Genomic DNA, 25,742 nt, shown 5'->3' with positions numbered 1-25,742 from the left:
TGCCTTTCATGATTTTATAAGTTTCTATCATGTCCCCTCTCAGTCTCCGCTTCTCCAGGGTAAAGAGCCCCAGCCTGTCTAACCGTTCGGCATATGAAAGGTTCTCCATACCCTTTATCATCCTCGTTGCCCTCCTCTGAACCCTCTCGAGTATTGCCATGTCCTTCTTGAGGTATGGTGACCAGTATTGGACGCAGTATTCCAGATGTGGGCGCACCATTGCTCGATACAGTGGCAGGATAACTTCTTTTGTTCTGGTAGTGATACCTTTTTTGATAATGCCCAGCATTATCATCTTATGGACTATTTTGAATATTAAACTTAAGCATGAGAAGTCAATGTAGATAGATCAAGATAGATGATATGTTTACAGTGTCCAAAACCAACAATTACCCTAACAGAAACTTAGTAGCATGATAAAGAAAGGAATCTCGAGTAGATCGGAGAAAGTTATAATGCCGCTTTATAGGGCAATGGTCAGACCCCACTTGGAATACTGCGTCCAACATTGGTCTCCCTACTTAAAGAAGGATATAAAACTGCTGGAGAGGGTGCAGAGACGAGCAACTAAACTAGTGAAGGGTATGGAGAAACTGGAATATGAGGATCGACTTAAAACACTGGGATTGTTCTCCCTTGAGAAAAGGAGACTGCGTGGGGATATGATCGAAACCTTCAAAATACTGAAAGGAATCGACAAAATAGAGCAGAAAAAACTATTTACATTGTCCAATTTGACACGGACAAGAGGACATGAAATGAAGCTAAGGGGGGGCAAGTTCAGGACTAATATCAGGAAGTTCTGCTTCACACAGAGAGTGGTTGACATCTGGAATACTCTCCCAGGGGAGATTATTGCGGAATCGACAGTCCTAGGCTTCAAAAGCAAACTAGATGCATATCTCCTTGAGAGAGGCATATAAAGATATGGTTGGCTATAAAATAAGCCAGGTGTATACCTAGCAGGGCCTCCGCGTGTGCGGATCGCCGGACTTGATGGACCGAAGGTCTGATCCGGAGATGGCGCTTCTTATGTTCTTAGCAATTGTAAGAACGTGCAAGTTGCTGGCAGATCCAGGTACATAAGAATTGCCGCTGCTGGGTCAGACCAATGGTCCATCCTGCCCAGCAGTCCACTCACGCGGCGGTCCCAATGTCAAGCCCAGTGCTCCAAATGAGTCCAGTCTCACCAGTTTAACTGTCCAACTTTGTCTTGAAACCCTGGAGGGTGTTTTCCCCTATAATTGACTCCGGAAGAGCATTCCAGTTTTCTACCACTCTCTGTTACAGTAATTTACTTATGTTTATGATAGTAGAAGTACTTAAACCACAGTTCCAAATTTTACGGTATCCATGAACCTACACAATCTTCATAAAAGCCACAACTTATAAAAAGAGGTTCATATTACCTTATTGACACACAGCTGCATAAATAGTTCATTGTTTAATATAAAGCAGAGGTAAGATACTTCTGGGCACAACTTAACAATATCCTGCAAGTGATGTAAAGTCGGGACATTGCTTCTGTCTTTGTGAAATTTATGGAGAGACCCCATTACCAATGAAGTTTCAAACAGCCTTGTTCCCACATCAAATGCTGCCAAAAGCATACAGTCTTTCATTTGAAAGAAAACTCTGCAATGAGAGGGCATAGGATGAAGTTAAGAGATGATAGGCTCCCGGAGTAATCTAAGGAAATACTTTGTTACAGAAAGGGTGGTAGATGCAAGGAACAGTCTCCCCGAAGAGGTGGTGGAGACAGAGACTGTGTCTGAATTCAAAAGGGCCTGGGATAGGCATATTGGATCTCTTAGAGAGAGGAAGAGATAATGGTTACTGATGATGATGGGCAGACTTGATGGGCCACTTAGCCTTTATCTTCCTTTACTTAGATCAACACAACAACATTTACTGACTATTCCTTCTTTAAAAGTAATAGGGACCAGGAGATCTACCATTTTCTCGATTATAGCACCACATTATACTTACAGCAATGAACATGTTTGATAAAAGGTATGGAAAACCTGTCATATGCTGAAAGATTGGAGAAACTGGGGCTCTTTTCCCTAGAAAAGCGGAGACTTAGAGGGGACATGATAGAGACAAGATCATGAAGGGCATAGAGAAAGTAGAGAGGGACAGGTTCTTCAAACTTTCGAAAACTACAAGAACGAGAGGGCATTCGGAAGAGTTGAAAGGGGACAGATTCAAAACCAATGCTAGGAAGTTTTTCTTCACCCAACGGGTGGTGGACACCTGGAATGCGCTTCCAGAGGGCGTGATAGGACAGAGTACGGTATTGGGGTTCAAGAAGGGATTGGACAATTTTCTGAAGGAAAAGGGGATAGACAGGTACAGATAGAGGACTACTGCACAGGTCCTGGACCTGTCGGCCACTGCGCGAGCGGACTGCTGGGCACGATGGACCTCTGGTCTGACCCAGCAGAGGCACTTCTTATGTTCTTCTTTAGAAAAATTAAAGCGTTCCTTAAAAAGTTTCCTCTTTAAGGACGTATTTGAAACATAGACAACATAATTAACCAAACACTAAATCTTTTAGACCTTAATCAGACCTACGAGTAGATTGCAAACTTATCCTTTTTTTTCTATGATTATTTCTCCCTTTATCTCCTTTTTTTTTTCCTACGTTTTCCCACCATATGTGTTCTTCCCTAAATGTTTCTTCTCTTTCTTTAAAGATTGTAGTTCATCCCCCTTGCCTTCTGTACCAGTTATGTATTAGAACGTATATAATTTGTATTCAATTGTATAAAATCATTTTGTTTTGTCCTTCCTTTTTTAAAAAAAAATGTTATACGCATTGAAGTATATGATATTGCATAGATAACAAACCTTAATAAAACTTGGAAACTTCATGTTTTTATTTTCTGAATTGGATGTCTAAGGACTTTGGCTTTGTGCAGAGCAGCACCGAATATATGCTAGAAAGAGCAGAATCAGTGGAACACCTCATCCCAAGGAGTACTATTCAGCACATCACCTTTCAAGCTTGCTTCTGCCTACCTATCTGATTATGATTCAAACCACACATAAACTTTACCAATTTGCTGTAATCTCTTTAGCAGCAAGACTGAGGAGACTGTGCCAAATGCTACTGATAACATCATTGAATATGCAGCACATAGTGGATCTCTGTTAATGCTGCTGTGGAATTGGTTTAGGACTGTCTTAAGTTATATTTTAACTTTGAAGTTTAGATTTGGTTGTACTAATTTATTAAGGGTTCTTTTACTAAACCACAGTAAAAAAAAAAAAAAAAATGTAATTACCATGGTTTAACATGACTATACCAGACAGTAGCTGCAAATTTTGGCAACCAGTGGAAGTGGAACCAGCATTTATTAATTCTGGCCCACGTTAGTTTCAATTAGCCTGCAGTACCTGCCCCAGTTAATGTGGGAAGCACTTACCGCCTCCTATTTAGAAGGCGGTAAGTGCTCCCACATTCCAGTTAGCGGTAAGTATAACACGCTAACTTGCTAATGCTTCCATGCCCCCTCTGCCCATACCACATCCCTGACATAAAAAGGACTTAACACATGGTTTACCGCTTGATAAATTACTTCTGCTTTTAAGGAGAGGGACGACATTCGCCCTTCTCCAGCCCTCCATGACTACTCCTTTTTGTAGAGAAGCATTGAAAAGGTCAGTCAGCAAAACTGCCAGAACTTCACTAAGCTCCTTTAGTACCCTTGGATGTATTCCATCCAGCACCATCAACTTTAATTTAGCTAGCTCCTCATGAACACAGTCCTTTGAAAATTTGTTCAGGGTCTTCCACACCTCCATTTCTATTTGTGTTTGTCTTCTGTGGTCCTGCTCCCGGCCCTTCAACTGTGAACACAGAACAGAAATATTTGTTAAGCAATTCCACCTTATCTTTATTTATTTAGTGGGATTTATTAACTGCCTTTTTCATGACGAAATTAATCCAAAGCAGTTTACAATACACTGAATAGTAATCAGGTATTCAGGTATTTTTGTCAGCTTCTACATATTTCTCCCCTTCATCTTGAGTCTCACAATGTCACTTTTTCACTTCTTTTTACTACCATGTCTTATCCTAGCACAAGCAAGTAGCATATTCTCACATGTGGGTAACGTCATTCTTGGAGCCCGATATGGACAGTTAAAAGTGCACTGGCACTTTAAGAAATCAAAAGTTTTTAGACTTCCCATTACCGCACATGCATGAATGCCTTCCTGCCTGACGAGGGCTCGTGGTACCTCAGTTCTTCAATTTCCGCGGAGCGAAGAGTTGTGTTTTCTAATGCTGTATTGCCTTCCCTCAGCGCATTCTTTTTTAAAGTTAATTTTCCCCCAATTCTACATCCAAAGTACATGTCCTGATCTTAAATCTGTTGTAAACCACAGTGAATCCTAGCGTAAAATTGCGGTATAGAAGAAAATGTATGGTATGCAGTGTTCTCCCCAGGGCCTTTCAGCCGGGCGCTCCGCCCAGCTAATTTAGATGAGCGCCCGGCTGTAATCTCAATCGCAATCCTGCTGCTGCTGCCGCCTTCTGCTCAACATTTTAAAAAAAACCCTTCTCACCGGCTTGGAGATTTACCTGGCTGACTCGGCACAGCCTGAATCGCAAGAGCCTGAATGTTTTTTTTTTTTTAAGTTTTTAGCGACTTGAACCCATACTCCGGGGCTCTAACATGTGCATGCCGCTTCTCTCCGAAACCAGAAGTCACGTCCCGAGGGGGGAAGAGAAGGGAAGTCGGGCATGCACACGCCCCGGAGCATGGGTTCGCTATCGGAGACAGGTCAGCTTACAACTTGCTCTTGCTTGCTTCGGGCTTTCCTCGCTTCCGGGTCCTGCCTACTTTCTGTTTTCGTGAAGGCAGGACCCGGCAACGAGGAAGGCCCGAAGCAAGCAAGAGCAGCGAGTTGTAAGCTTCCCTCCGTTGCTGACTTATGGAAGATAGGTCAGCGATGGAAGGAAGCTTACAACTTGTCTTAGTCCAGCCCTACACAACATGCGGCCCAAAACGGATTTCACTGCCGATATGGCTCTCACTCCGCTCTCCTTTGAAGATCAGCTCAGGAGGCAAGATTTAGCCCGAGATCAGACGAACATTAAAGGGCATTTGAAGGCATCAGAGCAGATTGAAGAGAACATGTCCTGTTTTTCTATGCCTAAAAATACCACCTTGTCTAATGTAATCTCTGATCAGATCCTTAAGAGTGATGCAACTATGTATGCTGGACAGTCTCCTCCATTAAACAGAACTTTAAAGCCTGCAGCCATACAGAACCAGATGGTCAAAGGGCTCCGAAGTGTAGTATTGCCAAGGGATCTGTCTCACAAGTTTCTGCTGCTGGCAGATGTAAACACAGCACAAGAAATAGAGACTTGTGGCATTCTGTGTGGAAAGCTGATGCATAATGAATTTACTATTACCCATGTAATATTGCCAAAGCAGTCTGCTGGACCAGACTACAGTACAGTGATATGGAGAATGTGGAAGAATTATTCAGTGTTCAAGATCAACATGATCACCTCACAGAAGAAAGACGGAGAGAAAGAGAGAGGCCTGGACCAAAGGGGAAAGACAGGAGGCAGATACTGGAGAGGGGGGGGGAGAAGGGAAGGAGACAGAGATGTCAGACCATGGGGTGGAGTGGGAAGGAAGGAAAGAAGAGAGAGATGCCAGAGCATAGGGGAGGGGTGGAGACAAAAAATGGAGAGGAGTTGAAGCTGAAATAAATCATGTACAAAGGAGAGAAAGGGCACAGGATATAGAGTTTATTGAAGGGACATAGAAAGAGGGAAGATACCATATGGAACAGAGAGAGGGCAGACACTGGATGGAAAAGGCAGAAAGGGTGGACAGTGGATGCAAGGGGCAGAGATAGGGTGGACAGTAGATGGAAGGAGTAGAGAGAGGGTAGAGGCTGGGTGGAAGGGGCAAAGAGAGAGGACAGATGTTGCATGGAAGGGAGCGAGGACAAATGCTGAATAGAAAGAAGAGAGTGAAGAGAAGATGACTAAAGCAGAAACGACAAAAGGTAGAAAAAAATATTTTTGTTGCTTTAGGTAGAATCAAGTAGTATTGTAACTGTATTGATTAAAATTTATCAATAGGAAATGGAAATAAGGCAATTTTGGGGGGGAATAAACACTTTCCTCAGGTCAGGACAGGATACCATAACAGCTGTATACTGCCCTGTACTGTCTTGAAGAAAGATTTGGCCTCTGAAAGCTAATTGAAAAATGGATTAGTCCAATAAAATGGAATTTTCATATTTCTCATTATTTTATTTCTATTTGTTAATTTGTAAAGTGGTGACTGTTATGTAGAAGTTTTTTTCAAATTTACATCTACTGTCTTTATATTTTGCACAGTATTAGGGGACATGTGTCACTGTTTCTGTGGTGTTGCATTGTATGCAGAGTCTGGTTTCTTGGTTCAGTTTAACTTTTGTCTACATATTTCTATTTTTAGTTTGTAAATATTCCATATTGGGCAAGAGTGTATCTGTGTTCTGTGTGTATGAAAAGGACATGGCTTTCTGTTAGCATCGACTACAGGATCAATTGACTGTGTAGGATCTGGTTTGTTTAGTTTTACAATGCGTGTGTTGGTGTTCTAATGCTCACTGCAGTGTTTAAGATGCTGCCTTTTCCTAGATGCACCCTTATTGTGTGACTCATGGATTATTACTAAAAATATATTTTTTTATATAGCGGAGGGGGTTATTAAAAAAATGATTAGCACTGGCTGTCATATATACTAGGTACACCACTGGATTTAATGACCCTATTCTAACTTTACTGTTGACCTAGGTATTGCCCCCCCCCCCAACACACAGACACACACATTATAAAGAATTAAATTAAAGTTGTATTATCATCAAGCAACTTTCAAATGACATTATAAGCAAATAAAAATAAAATATTTTTAATACATTGCTAATTATTACCTGCATCTTTACCTATACTGTTTTGCCCTAGCTCTTACTTTGCACTACAGCAAAATAAAAAAGAAGCAGATAAAGATCAATCACACAGGTGTCCTTCAAGGCTCAGTAACACTCTCCATAAATTATGTGGAAGAGGTCTGGAAGTGGGGATAGCATCTATTTCATATCCTCAGTGAGACCTCAGGAAGGAACCTAGTGATCAAAACATTATTAGAGGTGTTGTACAGCCATTTCTTGTATGACTGGATGAGCTATATTAATCTTTTTTTTTTTTAGTTGTTTAAATTCATGCAGAAATAAATGGTTAGATTGAACCTAATGACTTCATTAACTCATTTCCCTTTTTTAAACTTCTATACTATTTGAAAGAGGGTGAATATCTAATTATTCACTTCTAGAATTGGATACTTCTTAAATTTAGTAAAAATATTCTGGCACAAGTGACAAACCTTAAAAAAGGAAGTCATATCGAGCATTGGAAAATAATAATAATTAACTAATAAAAATAGTATACATTTAATTTTCCCCACTACCAAATTTCCCCGCCCCACCCGGCTACTTTTTCATGCCACCCGGCTGGAAAAAATTTCTGGGGAGAACACTGGATATGGTATGATACATCTACTTCCAGAGTCTATGCCACAGGCCCTCCAGGACTTGAAGGTAGAACCAAGGACAAATTTGGTCAGCGCTTGTATCAAAATTCAGTGCTAGTCAATAGAGTATTGAATTACAATTTTTTCATGTCCTTTATTTAAAAAATGTTAGTAAGGAAAATATCAGTATTTGAGCAGTATATTCCACCAGCTCATCTTTCTGAGTTCAAGAATATCATTCATGCTCTAACACAAACAAGGAAGTATATAACTCGTTCTTCGTTTGATGCATTTGAGCTGACATCCAGAGCTTTGACAATGGCCATAGCCATGAGGTGTTTGGCATGGTTGCGGGTAACTGACATAGATATCAATCTTTAAGACCGACTAGCCAACATACCATGTGTAGAGGAAGAGCTTTTTGGTGAGAAGGTCCGCCCCATAGAAACTGACTCTATATGAGCAGAGTTGAAACACTTTTAATAAGACCAAGAGGCCCCAGTCTAGCAAACCTGCTCAGAAGTCATCGTCCTCTTCTTGTAAGAGACAATATACTACTTCTTCAGCCAAACTACCACCTCAGAAGAGACGGAGATAACAAAAATCTCATAAGCAGCAACCATCTATGTCTCAGAAACCAGCTCAGTCCTTTTGACCTGCTTCTAGAGAGCATAGTCCATGTAACACCTTTACAGCCTTTTCCTCTTCCCGTCAGAGACCGTCTTTAAGCATTTTACCTACAATGGGCTCTCATTACCACTGATACGTGGGGTTTAAGAGTCATAAAGGAGGGGCACTCTATTCATTTTTAATCCATTCTTCCAAACTACCCTCCAAGAGAGTCCTCTCTAACATCTCAGCAGATGTCCCTTCTTCTTCAGGATATAGATGCTCTACTTCAACTCAGTGCTTTAAAGGAAGTTCCTCTTATCCAGAAAAATCAAGGGTTTTACTCCAGGTATTTTCTAATTCCAAGAAGACGGGAGGTATACATCAATTCTTGGCCTCCAACATCTCAACAAGTATTTCGTCAGGGAAAAGTTTTGTATATTGTCTCTGACGACGTTATATCCCCTTCTAGAACAAAAAAATGTCTATGCACTCTAGACCTCAAAGAGGCTTTTACGCACATTTCCATTCATCCAAATCACAGGAAACTATTTTATCACCAGCACATAAGCTCATAAGTCCAAAAATGCTTTTATAAGTTAAAATTGATTGTTCCATCTCACTTCTGCTCATTGAGTCAGTGAACTTCAAGCATTGGTTTCCAACCCACTATATACAGTATTTCACCATGACAAGGTGGTTCTTCACACTCACCCTAAATTCCTTCCAAAAGTTGTCATGGAATTTCATCTCAATCAATCTATTGTGCTTCCAGTCTTCTTTCCAAAACCTCATTCTCATTCTGGAGAAGCAGCTCTTCATACATTGGACTGTAAGTGTGCCTTGGCGTACTACTTGCAAAGGACCAAGTCGCACAGGACTTCACCTCAACTGTTCATCTCCTTTGATCCTAAGAACTTGGGCTGACCTGTCACCAAGAGAACTATTTCTACTTGGCTAGCGGCCTGTATTTCCTTCTGCTACAGCACACAAAGTTCGAGCAATGGTAGCCTCAGTGGCTTTCTTACAATCCACTCCCATTGTTGAAATTTGCAAAGCCGCCACTTGGTTCTCAATCCACACGTTCACATCTCATTACTGTCTACAATCCTATTCCAGAAGAGATGGTCATTTCGGCCAAGCAGTATTACAGAATTTATTTTCTTCTTATTGGCCAATTCTCCCTCCATCCTGTTATATTTAGCTAGGGAGTCTCGCCTCTGAGAATATGCTGCCTGCTTGTCCTAGGATAAAGCACAGTTACTTACATACAAAAATCAGATTTGTAGCATTTTTCTTCGGAGCTATTCTGACAGATGTTCCTCTGTGTGAGCTATGAGTTCTTGCTAGACTACCACTGGTATTTGAGACTGAGATGATACGCCACATACCGTGGTTTAGGAGTAAGGTTCATTACTATCTTGGTATGCCAAAAATAATCCTTTTGGTGATATTGCTACTGAAAAAGTCTTATAATGTTGATGTTTGCTCTTTATTTTGTTCCTGCACGATTATTTATACTTTTCACAGCAGTACATTGTCTGACTATTCTAACTTGAAACTATTAGATGAAGCTGATGCTTCTGCTGGTGACCATTGATAATGTCAGGCTGGTGACCATTGATAATGTCAGATAGAAATTCCTTTTTGTGTTTTCTTTTAAATTGCAGACCCATCATCATGACTGTGGGAGCTGGTGCATGAAGGGGAAGGTGTTCTTGGTCGCCATGACGACAGGCGACTGCTGCCACCTTCCTGGTTCCCTATGTGACTGTACCGGGAATGCTGCTCTCTTTAAGTCAGTGGAGGAGTCTGACATCAGACGGCCACAGTATGTCACACAAGTCACTGCAAAAGACGGCCGACTCCTATCCACAGTAATCAAAGCTCTGGGGACACAGAGGTACAGAGTGATGGCACGGTTCCAGCTGAATTGGGAAGAGATGCTTCTGGAGCCTTATGGTTATTTAATAGTAATTTCTTTTTCTTTTTTCAGATCAAGGATTTTTCGTAGAAAAGATTTAGGACAATAGATTTTTCGTAGAAAAGATTTATGACAATACATAAAAGCCATATGGCCCCCATTTTATTAGTGCATTTTCTGTTGAACTATAGCAGAACGTACTTTATAAGAGACTTTACCTTCATTTTTCTCAAAGCTAAAGTTTCTCTGCTAGTCCAACTCCCTCCATCTAATACATTGAAAGGCTGTTTCACATGTCTAGCACCTTTTAATTTGCTGCTCAGCCTAATCCAGGAGTATTCAACCTCGACCCTCACCAGGTCGGGTTTTCAGGATTTCCCCAATGAATATTCATGAGATCTATTTGCATACAATGGAAGCAGTACATGCAAATTAATTAGGAAAATCCTGAAAACCCAACTGAAATGCGGTGCTCAAGGACCGACATTGGACAACCCTGGTCTAACCCATTCCAGTCTCATATCATGCTCTTGTTCTAGAGCTCCTTTTCACCATAAAGTGCTTGCCTCTAGAGAATGACATGGTGACTGTTACACGTGGCTAGCTGCATAAATGGGGGGGGGGGAAGTTTGGTAGCCATGGGTACAGGGACAAGCCCATTCACCGCCCCATGGAGCAGTGAATGGCCTTGTCCCTGCGGTAACGTATCTGCCACGTGTTGTCTTCCTTCCCACCCCTCCCAGTCAGCAGCCTTCCTCGTGATTGTGCGGTCCAGAAGTCCCCTCCCTTCTCCCAATCACCATGGTCCGGGCATCTCTTCCCCTCGTCGGGCCATCTCCCTCCCTTCCCATTATCTTTGCGGACGCTTTTTAGAATCAAGGTTTTCTCTCTCTGAGTGGCCCGGACACTATAGCCTTCTCATAGGTCACGCGCCACTGTCCTGAAACTTCTCCTCTGATGCACCTTCCTGTTTACATCTGGGCGGCTCGCATCAGAGGAGAAGTTTTGGGACAGTGGCGCACGACCTGTGAGAAGGCTATGGCGACCAGGCCACTCGGAGAGAGAAATCCTCAATTCTGAAAAACACCCGCAAAGGTGGTGGGAGGGAGGGAGATGGCCTGATGAGGGGAAGAGGTCGAGTGGCACCGAAGAGGAGGGGAGAGAGAGGAACATGGGGAGGAGAGAAGAGGGAGCAGATGCCGCATGGAATTGAGGAAGAGAGAGAGGAGAAGACACTGAAGGGAAGTGGAGAGAGAGGGAGGAGCAGATGCTGGATGGAAGCAGGGAGGGGACAGAGGAACAGACACCAAAGGGAAATGTGGAGGACGGAGCAGACGCTACATGGAAGTGGGGAGGGAGAGAGAGGGGAGCAGACGCTGAAAGGAAAGGGAGAGGGAGGAGCAGATGCTGGATGGAAGTGGGGGAAGAGGGGAGCACATACTGGATGGAAGGAGTGGATAAAGAAAAAAGGGCACATGCTGGATTGGGGAAGAGGATAGAGTTAGTGAAATACTGGATGGGATGAGGGAAAGAGGGTAAGGACTGGAAAGTAAGAAAGTAGACAAGAGGTAGAAATCAAATTGAGAAGGAAGAGCATAAAAGAAAAGGAAGGGAAAGAGAGAGGAGAGAGTTACCAGAGCATTGGGGGGAGGGGGAGGAGACAGATACCAGATCTAAAGAGAGGAAAAGAGGAGAGAGATGCTAAAAACCATCTGAGAGAGATGGAAGGGAAGAAGGCAGAGATGCTAGACTATGGGGGGAGCGGATGTAAAAAGATGGGTGCCTGACCAATAGGAGGGGGAGATGGAAGGGAGAGGCATAGAAATACAGCAGATGCCATATGGAAGAGGCAGAGAGAAGGCAGATAGTGGATGGAAGGAAGAGAATAACGAGAAGATGAGGAAAGCTGAAACCAGATAACAAAGGTAGTATTGTAGCTATGTTGATAAATACAAGCTACAATACAAGCTACAATACAAGCAGTTTATAAACAAAGCCCTGCCAGCTGAAGATCTCTTCCTCTAGTTCAGCAGCCAGAACTCTGATTTATAAAATGACAGTTGTACAGAATTGTTTCTTTTTATACTTTAATAAAGTAAGTTCAGTATAAAACTATTCAAGGCTTGTGCGGATGGGATCAGATGGTTTGCGGGGATGGGACGGAGACGGGGACTAAACTTGTGAGGATGGGAACTGAGCTCACAGTGACTGAGTTCGTGGGGACGGGGTGGAGACGAGGACAGTTTTTTTCCCCCGTGTCATTCTCTACTTGCCTCTTTGCAGGTCCTGAATGTTTTTATTGCATCTGATCTGTCTATCTGCCCACAAGTATACCAGTTTGAGTGCAATACTATGTATGTGCCATCTCAAGGTTTGCAGATGCTGAAAAGTTTTCCATCAAGCTGTCTAGCCTTTGCAGGCCAACGTGTGTTTGGGGAGCAGGGGGATTGTAACGTTTTATGTCCATCATTTCTTGCACAATCCCTAAAGATTGATCCCTATGAAAGTTTTATATCATTTAACACTGCCTGTTGCTTGCTGATTCTTCTTCCCATCAATTTAGTGAGTTAATGCAAGCTTTTCAGAAACCAATTGATAATGCGCAGATGAAGAAATTTTTCAGCACTTTGAGGAATCTTCTAAAATGATTAGTGGACTTCTGCTTTAAGCTCCTTAGTCTTTAGAAGAAAATATAAAGAAAATCACCTAGAAATGGGGTGATGGTGAATAAAATTTTCCTGTGTAAAAGTTCCACCTGTTACCAGAGTCTGTGGCTGCCGTCTGTAGAGCAGTTTTATGTTAGGAATCCTGTTGAAAATTACCACCCCAAAAGTGTGCAGACATAGGTTTTAGTTCTAATACTCACTAGAAAGAGTAGCTTTCTTTGCCTTTCATTACTCTCCCATTTAGGCACTACCCAAGTGCTTCTCAGCATGCTGACGCCATGGTGATCTTGTTTGGCAGTACATAGATGTCCTCGTTGCTTTTCATATTGAGAGCTCTGTATTCCAGTGATATAGTCACGGGTGGGCAGAGGCCCATCCACTTTGGATTCAGGCTCACTCATTGGCAGCACTTATCCTCGGTGTAGATGGTAGACATCCTCTGACAAAAGCCCCAGGCCTTGTCAGCACTAGGGAAGTTGATAGCATGCATCCATCTACCACTGTCTGCACTCCCCACTCATGCTTAAGTCATAAGTATAAACTAAGCATGCGTTTGGAGGGGAGGGGTTGAATGCAGTCATTAGCAGATAGAAGTCTACTGGTGTTCATATGGCTCAGGGGGTTCTGGTGTAAGACATCTTCAGATGACAGGCCTTGGGATTCCTGCCAGCCAAGGTGTATTTAATGTTTGGGAGGGGGGGTGTGGGCCCTCCCAGTTCACCTCCGAGCCCAAAGTCAACTGCTTAACAATTTTCACCAGTCTCTCACGGAGAAAAATGGCAGCAGCAACCATGGAAGGCAAATAGATGGAGGGGAGTTTGCTGTGTAAATTTAAAAAAAAACCAACTTGGCTTGTTGAAGCATTTGTTAGGGTCGCTGGTTTCTTGCCCCCTGTCACAAGAATTTTTCTGCCTATGTTGTCAGTTAATCACAGAACCTAAGGTGTGCTTTGGCTATCACACCACTGAAGTCTGCTAGTCATTAACTCAGTTGTGTGCATTTTTCTGTATCCTCATTTTTAGCAAAAAATTGCTAAGATCCCTTGATATGTTCTTTTCCGTTTTTGATCTCTTTATCTCTGCTTTAATCTTCTGGCTTGTTAATTTTGTGTTTTCCCCATAAACTAGTATTACTAAGAACATAAGAACTGCCATCTCCGGATCAGACCTTCAGTCCATCAAGTCCAGCGATCCGCACACGCAGAGGCCCAGCCAGGTGTACACCTGGTGTAATTTTAGTCACCCATATCCCTCTATGCCTCTCATAAGGAGATGTGTATCTAGTTTGCTTTTAAATCTTAGAACGGTGGATTCCTCAATAACCTCCCTGGGAGAGCATTCCAGGGGTCCACCACTCGTTGCGTGAAGCAGAACTTCCTGATATTTGTCCTGGACTTGTCCCCCCTTAGCTTCAGTCCATGTCCTCTTGTCCGTGTCACATTGGACATTGTAAATAATTTTTTTTCCTACAATATTTAAGATTTTTAAGTTCACTGGAAAAAAAAAAAGAATAAAGTGCAGCTTTTTAATGATCACATTGTTTTAAAAAAATGTTCTCCCCTGAAGTCTTTCTTTGGCTATTTGTGCTGTATTCCTCCTTTGGGTGTTTTACTGCTGTCATGTCCCTGAAGTCCGCTTTCAACTCTTCATGCTGTATGTCTGCTTTGAATGTCTCAGGGTATGACTTTTTCCTCCTCTGAGTTCTCCTTCAGTTGTTCATGCTGTATGCATACTCTGAGTGTCTTGGGGTGCTATAGTCCATACTGTAGCTGTTTACCTCACCAGTTGTTAAAATTCCGGAGGACTCATTGATCGTTCGGCTGACCAAGTGATACAGCATTGAGGGAACCCCATTGGACCTATAGCAACTCAGTTTTGAATGAGCACCCTCTTCTTATGGTCGGAAGGGACAGCATCTTGTACAGCATTAAATCTACCACCATTTTCTATTCAGTTAGAGAATCCTCTTACTAATATAGTAACTCTTGTGACACGTTTCATGGTAAATCCTAGATAATTCTACCTGTTCTATAACTTACTCTGTAAGACAGTCGTTCATAAGAGCCAAAAAGTTATTTAAAACAGTGAGAGTAAAAATTGGAATGGAATGGAAGAGTAGCATAGCAGTTAGAGCAGTGAGCTAAGATCCAGGGGACCCAGTATTCCCTTTCTTCCACTGATGCCCTTTCTGGCATTGAACAAGTCGCCTAACCTCCATCCCCTACCCCTATCCCATTACTCAGGTACAAAACTTAGATTGAAAGCCCTGTTAAGCAGGAAACTACTTCCTGTTTCTGAATGTAATTTATCTTGAACTCAGCATGAAAAGATGAGTAATAAGATTTAAAATCCAGATTATCCGAGGACAAGAGGCAGCATATTCTCATGTGGGTGATGTCATCCACGGAACCCAGTATGGACAATCAAAAAGTATACACTGTTATTTTAAATCTTTGACTACCCATACCATGTGCATGCTGAAGGCTTCCCGCCCAACAATGGCTCGCAGAACCATCCATTTTCAGTTTTCCGTAGAGCTGAGAAGCTGTTCTTTAGAGTCTCTCTAAGCACATTAAACTATTGTGGGTTTTTTCATGCCTTCCAGTTTTATTTTTTTTCTTACGCTTACCCCTTCTTCTACTAAACTGCGCTAGCTCCCGACGAGCCTCGGGAGCAGCGCAGGTCATTCAGTGCGGCTCCCGGCGCTAAAACCGCTAGCGCAGTTTAGTAGAAGAGGCCTTAGTCTTATTTTTCTATTTAATTTTCTTTTCTGTTACGTTCCTTCTGGATTCCATATGCTAGCTGTTCAATCCCAACCCACAATCCAGGAGTTGCAGAAATCCACAAACTTTTCTGAGCTCATGCTCCACCCCCTTAGCCTGAGACCTAGCAAACATATCCAGTTACAATTTTTGCAAGCAATCCTTGCAGAAGTCTTTGCAGTTGCTCTGCTTATTTTTATTTGTATTTATTTATTTATTTATTTTTTTGCTTAAAGTTCATTTTCTCGGTGGCTTCAGTGCCTTGAGACCCCCTCCCAGGTAGTCCCCTGTCAGAGGAAATGATGAAGTCCCACATTGCCAGACTGCTGCTTCACAGAGAAACTCTGGTGGATCTGTGGAGCCAGCCTCCTGTGTGCCACCATTTCTAGACTCAGGTCCCTTCCCTTGGGAGTCTGCTTGCCAGTGACCTTGTCACAGGTTTCAAGCGCAGACTGTATGCGTCTGGAGTGAAACCCACCTGGGTTTCAAGGCGCAGGCTGCCTTTCTCACCCCCGACCATGTGGACGAGGATCCGTGGGGGCGGAAGTTGTAGTCAGTGTCTTGCTGGCTGGTAGACCAAAGATTTCAAGTCTGTGGAACTGTTTCTGAAGCAGAAAATCCTTTTCCTCCACTCTAATGCTGTTTAAAGCTGCTGACAAGTCTGGCATAAGAGATAGTGAGTAAACCTCCACTATCTCCTATGGGAACTTTGGGGGTTGCTTGTAAAACGATTTTAAAGTCTTTTTTTCACAGTTTTTGAGGGTAGGGTTCAGGTCTCCCACCTCCCCAGACCCCAAATCGCTATTTTTTTATTTTCAGTTTTTGTTTATTTTTGCCGTTTTTGACGCAAATTCATGACGGTGGGCATCTTGGATTTTAAAATTGATCTTTTTTTCTAACTTTTATTTCTACCTCCAAAACCCCCTCAATTTGACACAAAATCATTTGGGATGAACTACCCAGCTCCTAATCTGTTGAATGTGGATATTGATTGCGCCGGATTGGTGCCAGATCAGTGATTGTGTACTATATGCCATAGTGCACTGGGGGAGGGGGCAGGAGCTTTGGACTTGGCCTCCTCCAAGTAATCTTGGGCTGGGGAGCTAGCCTGGATCTATGCCTTCCATAGAAAATCTCACCTAGAGGCCGTCCTGGAGTCTTGTGCAAAATGCCTGCATTCTGATTCTGGGAACTCTTTTGGCACAGCGCTTGAATCTCAACAGAGCCCTGCCATGGTTGCGGAATGGGCCTTTTCACTAGATTTTATTTGGCGCCTCTGAAAGGCGTATTCCTCAGACCCCGCTCGTTTGAACTAGCTGGCGGGTGCATCGGGGCTTTTTTGGTCTGCTGCACCTGTGGTGAAGCTTCCTGTTCAGGAGCCCTTCCACTGTCTTTATTTTGGATCCAGCTGATGCCTTTGCTGAGACTGGTCTCCTTGGTCGCCCTGAGCATCTGGATTTGGGTGCTGACCCTTCTTCACAGATTTTTAAGCAGGCTTCTGTCTACCTCTTTATAGGTGATGATCTGAAAGAGCTCCATTTGGGTTCTCCACCTTTCATTTCTCAAGCTTCGGTCCTAAACCGTTCTCCTGTGCCCTTTTTTCCATTCAGTCCATAGCTTCTTGATCTGGTTTCAGAACAATGTGATATCCCGGAAAGCTCTTTCTGACTTTCTAAAGCTATGTCTGTGCTTTATCACCTGGATCCTGATTTTCGGCAGGTTTGAACAGCCTGAGGTAGATTCCGCCATAGCACAGGTTATCCACCATGCAGCCCTCCCTATTGATAGGGGGGGGAGTGAGGTTTAAGGACAGGGTGGATATCATGTTACAAAACATTCTTTTCTAGTGCGCAATGCATCATCTGTGTAGGTGCATGCCTGTCCTCCGCTGGTGATGGTTGGTGTGGATTAGGTGCCGGGCACCCTTTATGATCTCAATTGACTTCTTAGTACATTCTCTGCTGGTGCAGCGTCTGCACGCCGGACTCTTTGGATCCATCTTTGGACTGGGGACACTGCCTCAAGGATCACCTTAAGCAGACGTCTTTTCTAGGGCCAGCTTCTTGTTGGTATAGGTGTGAATGACCTCTACACAGGTGTTGCTGAGCGTTGCCCTAAGTCGTTCCCTATGAACAAGTTTCACTGGATATCGGGAGAGGGTCATAGTATTCTTCATTCCTCCCGCAGGTGTCGTCAGGGATACACAGGTTTTTCCTCCCAGAGACATTCCTAGGGCTACGGCCGCACAAAAGCGGTTCCAATTCCAGGCATCCTCAAGTTCTTGTGCAGTGGTTGCAATTAAAAATCCCCAATGACACCAGGGGTCAGGCATGGCTTCCTCATCGAAGGCTGACTTCTCAGTTTTGTCAAGAGTGGACTTGACTTTCATCGAACACTAGTTAGTCCTCTTTTGCCCGCCTCCGGCTTGGTTTCTGAACTCCGGCAAGTTTACCGGAACGGAGTCCAGGGTCCACGATACTCTGCATCACATCTTAGACATTGGGATGCTGGAACCTTTTCCAGAAAGGCTCGGAGGACTGGAGACCCATTCTGGATCTAAAGTTGATTACCCGCTTCTTGTGACACAGTGATTGCTGTCTTTCCAGGAGAGTTTCTAGTATCCTTAGATCTCACGAGGCTTACCTCCATATTACAATCTACCTGAAGCATCACAAGTTTCTGCATTTCCATGTTCTGCAGCAGCATTTCTAGTTCGCAGCTCTCCCCTTTGGCTTTGCAACGGCACCCGCACTTTCGTCAAAGTGATGGTAGTTGTGGTGGCTTTCCACCAGCAGGGGGTCCAGGTCAACCCTTCCTGGGAGAGCTGGTTGATCCTTGCTCCATCTCATCGGGTGTACGAAAGTATGGTGGAGACGGTAGGGTTTCTGCTGCAGGCGATGGCAAGTTCAGGAAGAGATGCTTGGCGTACTCCCAGTCTCTGGAGTTTCTGGGGCTTCTCTTCGTCTCCAGACAGGGTCATGTATTTCTTCTCAAGGTACATAGGCAGAACCTTCGACAACAGATCAGAATTTTCCTGGATCATCCTGTTCCCTCAGCCTGATTTTATCTGCAGATTATGGGGTCTCAGGCAGCCTCCTTGAAGGCAATCCCCTAAGCCAAAGCATCCCATGCACCCTTTACAGGAATCCCTCCTATCTCTGTGTTCTTCAATGTTTCTGAGTTACCTTTGTGCCTGTTTATTGCTTGTTCTAGAATTACTTATGTTGCTGGGGATCCTTCCCTGTACCCCTTTTCATGGATTTGTCCAGTTATGTTGCTTGGTTTTGGGACTTAACTGGACATGATTGCTAGCTCATAGGCTAAGGGGGAGGATCATGTGCTCAGAAAAGTTTGTGGATTTCTGCAACTCCCGGATTGCGGGTTGGGATTGAACACCTAGCATATGGAATCCTACAGGGACTAACAGAAAGAAGATTATCAAAGGTATAAACCTAATCTTCCATTATTTTTTTAAAAAATTTTCTGTGTTTTTAATGAATTTCTTCTTCAGACCTTAGGGCTCTTTTCAGGCCATGAACATTGACTTGTTTTCAGTATACCATCTATTTGACCTCCCCAGACAATTGAGTCCTTTGATCTAGCATTGTAAGTTTTTCATTCGATGTCGAAGGCTCCTAGTTGCTTCAGTCCAGGCACTCAGTGCCACAGGACCATTTCAGTTACAGACCCACATGATTAGTGTGTCCAGTGCCTAGGTCCTAACCATTGAGATATATCTTGCATGCTCTACTCTCAGTTGCAAAAGAGGTCACTAAAAGCCAGGAAGTTGCAATTTGAGAAGTTTTTTGGGTAAACTTCGCAAGCATCGATCATGCCTGGAAACTCTGATGCCAACATTCAACCTTGAACTTCCAGCATTGACACCGGCACCAATAGCTTCATCTTCCCCACTGGTGCTACTATTGTCAAAAGAGCTTCATAAAAAAGCTAAGAAGCATAAACATGTTTCCTCATTTAAGCAGGCATCGTCATCGTCTCAAATGTCTTCACACGACACATTCTAAGCGTTAATGCACTCATGCCAGATTGCTATCATTGCAGTTGATGTCTCTGTAAGGATGGAGGAGCCCCCAAAATGTAAGGATGGAGGGGATATGTATGATTGAATTAAGGTTGTTGCAATGACAATCCCTAAGGTCAGACATGAATGATATGATCTCTCATAGGCCTTTGCTGACATTGGTTAGGCTAACCGAAAATGCTGATTGCTAGCAATGCTAGGCTGACAGTCTCGTCTGAGGCATGTCTCAACATTGCTTCAACACCTGACGCAGACTGCGCCTTCTGTACCTTTGCCAATATCGGTACCAGTGCCATCTCTATAAGATGGACTAAGAGCACTGTTGCAGAAAGAACTTGCTAGGATGTTGCAGTTGCACTCTGTGCAAGCTCCTGCATCAACATACCCAGTTTCAGCTACCTGGTCTTCAATTCATACATTCACATTAGAGAGTTGCACGGGGACAGAAATCAAACCTCAGTGATTCAAGGATGTTGCCAGTGACTACTATGCATGGTAGAAGGGAATTCTGGCCACCTTTTGGAGGTGGTCCTTAGTTGGTGGTGCTTGGGAATCCCCACCAGCTAAAGTCAGCAAATATTTCAACACTGGAGAAATAAAACCAGAAATTAGTTTCCTTTTCTGTTTTAACACAATGCAAAAACATCTGCTGTGTACATTTCCAAAAGCTAATGTATTTCAGTCAATAAATTCCTTTTTTAACCTTTGTTTAGAGATTTCTTTTTCCATCAAGTTAGTTCCAGTTTCTCTTTTTTCTGCTTTCCTGTTTTCTGCAAATTCTTCTTTGGTTGCTTTCCTTTGGTTCTACCTACCATGGTCTAGCTCTTCCCTCCCTCTCATTGTACCCTCTCTCCCTCCTACCATGGTCTATCATTTCTCCCTCTCTCTTCTCTCCCTCCCTTCTGTCCTGAATCAGTCTCCCACTTTTTTCTTTCCCCACCTCTGCACAGCATTTCTTCTTCTCTCTTCTCCACCCCCATATGCAACAGGTTTCCCCTCTCTCTCACTGTCTATCATCTCTCTTTCTCTCATCCCTTCTCTTGCTGCAAAGGGAGTGGAGAGAGGGAGGGAACCAGGGTGCATCTCTTCCACTCCCTCTACTGCCAAGTTCAACATTTCTCCCTCTCATCCCCTGCCTCTGTGCAGCATCTTTTGCCCCCCTCCCAGTGTCATGCCCAACATTTCTTCTATCACCCCTCTCCAGCATCATGCCACATTTCTCCCTCAACCACCATGTCCAACATTCCTCCCTCTTGCATCCCTTTCCATCTATCTACTGTTCCCTCTCCACCACAATATCCAGCATTTCTCCCTCTCATCTCTCTACCTCACTCCTCTCCCACCACCATGTCCAATAATTCTCTCTCCCTCCCTATGTTCAACAATTCTTTCTTCTTTTCTCCATGTGAACTGTCTATTTCCTCTCATTCAGACACCCATGCCTAATAATTCTCCCTTTATATTCCCTCCCTCCATCTTTCCATCCTATGTCCCAAGTTCATGTCCCCTCCCTCCATTCTGTGTCCCAAGTTCACCCTTCCTCCCTTCATTCTGTGTCCCGTTTGTGCCTCCTCCTTCCCTTTTATATCCCAACATACCCCCTCCCTCCATTCTGTGTCCCAAGTTTGTGCCCCCCTCCCTCAGTGTGTACCTGTGTCCTAACAGTTTCCTCCTCCTCCTCCCAGGCAGCCTGACGTCAGATGAAAGGCTTCCGGGTCGGCCGCAGGCTGCATGTTAGAACTGCTGCCCACAGCCTTGTGAAGAAACACATGCGGCTGCCTGGGAAGGAAGGAAGGAGGAGACCACCAGGCACAGGTACACACCGTGGGAGCCCCACAATAAGTGCTTCCATCCCTGTGGGATTCCCATCGGCCCTGTTCCCATGCAGCTCTATAATTCACATCCACTATTATTTGGAGAATCATTCCAGACAGGATAGGCTGTTCTGCCAAGTAGTTCTGCAAAATTTATTTTCTACTTAGATGCCAACTTCCCTCTAACCCTTTTGGTTTCACCAGGCTCATGGTAGTTGTCGATAACCTTTATGCGTGCAGTACAGGCGGTCTTAAATGTTTAAAGTGACAGTACACTTTTTGACTATCCATGCCGGGCTCCATGGATGATGTCGCCCACTTGTGAGAATATCTGCTTGCTATCCATGGATAATACCTGCTACAGGTGAGTAACTAAGCTTTTTGTCCTAATCCAATATCTAGTGATCTGTATTTCCTACCTAAACTCTAATCCTAAGGCATGATAATGGTATATGTTAGGGCCGATAGATAGATATCAGGGATCTGACCCGGTCAGATTTTCTACAGTGAATATGCATGAGATCTTTTTTATAGATGGATGGTATGATTCTGAGCTTCTTGAGCTTAAACGTGCAGCAAGGCAGCTTGAAAGAATTTGGAGTAAAACAAAAAGAGATGAAGATAGATTGAAATGGAGAACAAGGATACAAGATTATAAGAAGAAGGTAAAGGAGAAACATCGTAACTACTATTCTTCAAAAATAGGAATAAGTATATTGAATAGTAAACAATTGTTCAGATTGGTTAACACAATTTTTGCAACCCCAACAGGATCTTTTTTTTTTCTTCAGATGATTTAGCATTATACTTTAGTTAAAGTCCTTAGTCTAAGATTAACGTCTATGGGAATGATTGTCACAGATCCTTTGATGATACTCCCATCTTTTAAAATTCCAGATCGAGATCAATTTATTAAACTTTATACAAAATATGCAAAATTATATTGTTCACTAGATATCTGTCCTCCAGTGATTATGAAATCAGTTCCTATCCATTTTAAAAAAGAAGTGTATGAATAGATAATTACTTTATTACGTAAAGAAGAATTTCCGAAAGTTAGGCCATATCATTATTGCTCCAATGACAAAAAAATCCAGATGAATCTTTGTCTTTAATTACTAATTATAGACCAATTGCAGATGTTTTTTGTAAAACTGATGGAAGGCCTGGTTAACATTGAATTGATGAATTATTTGGATCAATTTTCTATCTTACATGACGCCCAATCTGGTTTTTGTCCCCTCCATAGTACGGAAACAGTTTTAGCTTCTTTACTGGATCATCTTCACAAATTATTCCGTATAGGTAGGCGTGCACTGGTCTTACAGTTTGATTTGAGCAGTGTATTTGATCTCGTGGATCATGGAATTCTGATTAAATGTTTAGATGCAATTGGTATTTCGGGTTCTGTTCTCCAATGGTTTGAAGGGTTTTTAAAATATCGAACTTACCATGTTTGTAGTGATGAACAATATTCTCAAGTCTGGAGTAACACAAGTGGAATTCCACAGGGTTCTCCACTTTCTCCCTCACTGTTCAGTGTTTATTTGGCATCCTTAGGCAATAAACTGACAAGTCTAGGCTTGAAATTATATAGTTATGCAGATGATATAACTATTGTAGTCCCTATTTCTTCGTTAACATCGGATACTCAACATTTTGTATCATCCATAATTATGTTTGTTGAGCACTGGTCAAAAGAATGTAGTGTAAAATTAAACTCTAATGAAACTAAGATTTTTTTTTGGCAAGTCTCGCTAATAAGATTAAAGAAAATTATTTAACATTGAATGGAATTAATTATCCTTTTGGTCCAGTTATTAAAACCTTAGGAGTATATCTTGACTGAAACTTATCGTTCGATGCTCAACTTGATGCTTTAGTAAAGAAAAGTTTTTTCACACTATGGAAGCTTTGCACAATTAAATCTTATTTTGACTTTTTGTCTTTTAGATTGATTGTGCAGCCCTTGGTTCTGAGTACTTTAGACTATTGTAATATCATTTATCTAGATTCTTATAAAAAAAATCATTAGGAGGATGCGAATTATTCAAAATACGGCTGTGCGTCTAATTTTCAATCTAAAAAAACCCAGAATATGTAACACCATACTATCAAAAGTTGCATTGGCTTCTGGTAGAAGCATGAATAATTTTTAAATTGGCTTGTATTTGTTATAAAACATTATATGGTCTTATACTAAGTTACCTTTTAGATCGTTTTGAACTAGTAGAAAAACAGATGTTCTTCATAAAATACAACCTTATTTTTTCCCCTCAATAAAAAGATGTGTATACAAAAGATTTCTTAATAGAACCCTATTGTTTCAGACAAGACTTTGGAACAAATGTTTTAGTGGTTTGATCTTAAATTCTTCTTCTTACCAGGTCCTTTAAGTCCTTTCAGTGTTCTGGAAACTCCGTACTATTAAAAAATATTTTGACGAAGTTTCATTTCGTCTACTAGTACAATCTTCTATCCTGAGTATTCTCGACTATTGCAATATTATTTATGTAGGCGCTCCCAAGAAAATTATTAGAAAATTAAGGGTGGTCCAGAACACGGCTGTCCGTCTTATTTATGGCCTAAAGAAATGGGAGCATATCACCCCCTCCTATCAAAAGCTTCATTGGCTCCCATTTGAATCCAGAGTTCTGTTCAAGTTTTCTTGTTTCTGTTATAAAATAACATTCGGTATGCTTCCGAGTTACCTAAACTCTCATTTTAATCTGAGTTATACAAACAAGAGTTCTCGAAGAATACATCTATTTGCCTATCCCTCAGTAAAATTTTGCCAGTATAAAAGATTTTGTGAAAGAATCTTTGCCTTTCAGGCAGCTAAATTAAATATTTGGCTTGCCCGGTGTGTGTTAGAAGCCTCTTCTTACCTGGATTTTAGAAAACAGATAAAAACTCAATTATTCAAAAGGCTAGGGTCTTAATACTTTTTATATTTTTATCTTGCTTTGTAAAATTCTCCGCATTCTTTTATACTGCATGCACTTTATATTTTATGTATTTCTTCCACTAGATGCCTTCAATTGCTGTCTTTTTAAATGTACTGTTTGTATCTTATCCAATTTTTGAGAATCGCTTAGAACTCTCGGGTATGGCGGTATATAAAAATAAATTTATTATTATTATCTGTTTGATAAATCTGTATAATCTAGATAAGTTAATAATTTCTTAATGTTATATTTTATATATAATATACTGTGTTTTTATAGTTCTTACCTCTTATTGTGAACCGCACTGAACTGTGAGGTATTGCGGTATATAAATAAAGTTATTAAATTATTATTATGATTATTATTATTATCTCATACATATTCACTGTAGAAATACTGAAAACACAACTAGACTGCAGCCCTTGTGAACAAAGATTGTGCACCCCTAACATATAAGGACCAGAGTTTACATTAATGTATGCTGATATTACAAATGATGATCATGTATGCAGTGTGAGAGTTTGCCTTGTTTCAGGGTAAGACAATGGCAACAACTCTTGTGCTGAGTGGTAGATCAGTCTTGTGGTTCAGGCTGCAGTCTTTTGTACTGAAGCACAGGGGATCCAGGGTTAGAACCTCATCTAGCATAATTAGTTGGGCCTGAGTATACTGCAGCAGTGGCATGCTCAGGACCTGGAGAGAGAAGGAGGGAGAAAGGATTAGCATCATTACAAGTATGACCAAAGGGTGACATCTGAGAGCACACTCTGCAGAAGGCAATGCTCAGACTGGTAAGGGTACCTGAAGTTGTTAGGATGTACAGTTGGAGAGGTTGGAGGGGTATGATTAGGATCAAAGAGAAGCAGAAACATTTTTTTCAATTTATCATGAAGTGCCTCTTCAGCATAGCTGTATGTGTTGTTCCTGTTTATTATTACAGCCTTTAAGCACTTTTAATATTTCTCGATGGTTCTAATGTAGGAGCATCCAACCTTGGCCCTCATCAGGTTGGGTTTTCAGGATTTCCCAAATGAATCTGCATGAGATCTATTTACATACAATGGAAGCAATGCATGCAAACAGATTTCATGCAGATTCATTGGGGGAAATCCTAAAATATCCGACTGGATTGCAGCTCTCGAGGACTGACGTTGGACAGCCCTGCTCTAGTGTATTAATTGCCCTGTTATGATGTTGCCATTGTTCCAGCTGTAAGAGGACATTTTTCAAGGAAACTTGTTTGAATAGCTAAGGGGTTACTTAGGTAAATCCCTGGGGCTTAACAGCTAAATATTGCTGCCAGGTTTCATAAGCTTAGTTTTAGGTTTAGGAGAAATGGTCATTACCAGGGGAAATATTTTTTGAGGGATGTACCCATTAGGATTTGGAGGAGTGTGTGGCTCAGTGGTTGGATCTACAGCCTCAGCA

The 25,742-nt window shown here is 42.2% G+C and overlaps 1 protein-coding gene across 2 annotated transcripts in view; it reads left to right on the top strand.

Annotated features, from left to right (window-relative positions):
- MARCHF2 (membrane associated ring-CH-type finger 2) overlaps positions 1-25,742 on the top strand; it is an 85,138-nt gene that overhangs the window by 21,136 nt on the left and 38,260 nt on the right. For both annotated transcript variants that reach the window (XR_004540317.1, XM_033954405.1), the window contains exon 2: positions 9,830-10,062. Coding sequence is in view for 1 of the 2 variants with exons in the window: in XM_033954405.1 (XP_033810296.1) it covers positions 9,860-10,062 (203 nt within the window). In the remaining variant the exon portion in view is untranslated. The remainder of the gene's footprint in view (positions 1-9,829; positions 10,063-25,742) is intronic.

Source organism: Geotrypetes seraphini, chromosome 8 (genome assembly GCF_902459505.1).
Source record: "Geotrypetes seraphini chromosome 8, aGeoSer1.1, whole genome shotgun sequence".
In the NCBI taxonomy this organism is placed as follows: domain Eukaryota; kingdom Metazoa; phylum Chordata; class Amphibia; order Gymnophiona; family Dermophiidae; genus Geotrypetes; species Geotrypetes seraphini.
Note: the sequence above shows the minus strand (reverse complement) of the source record. Positions and strands in the feature narration are given on the sequence as shown.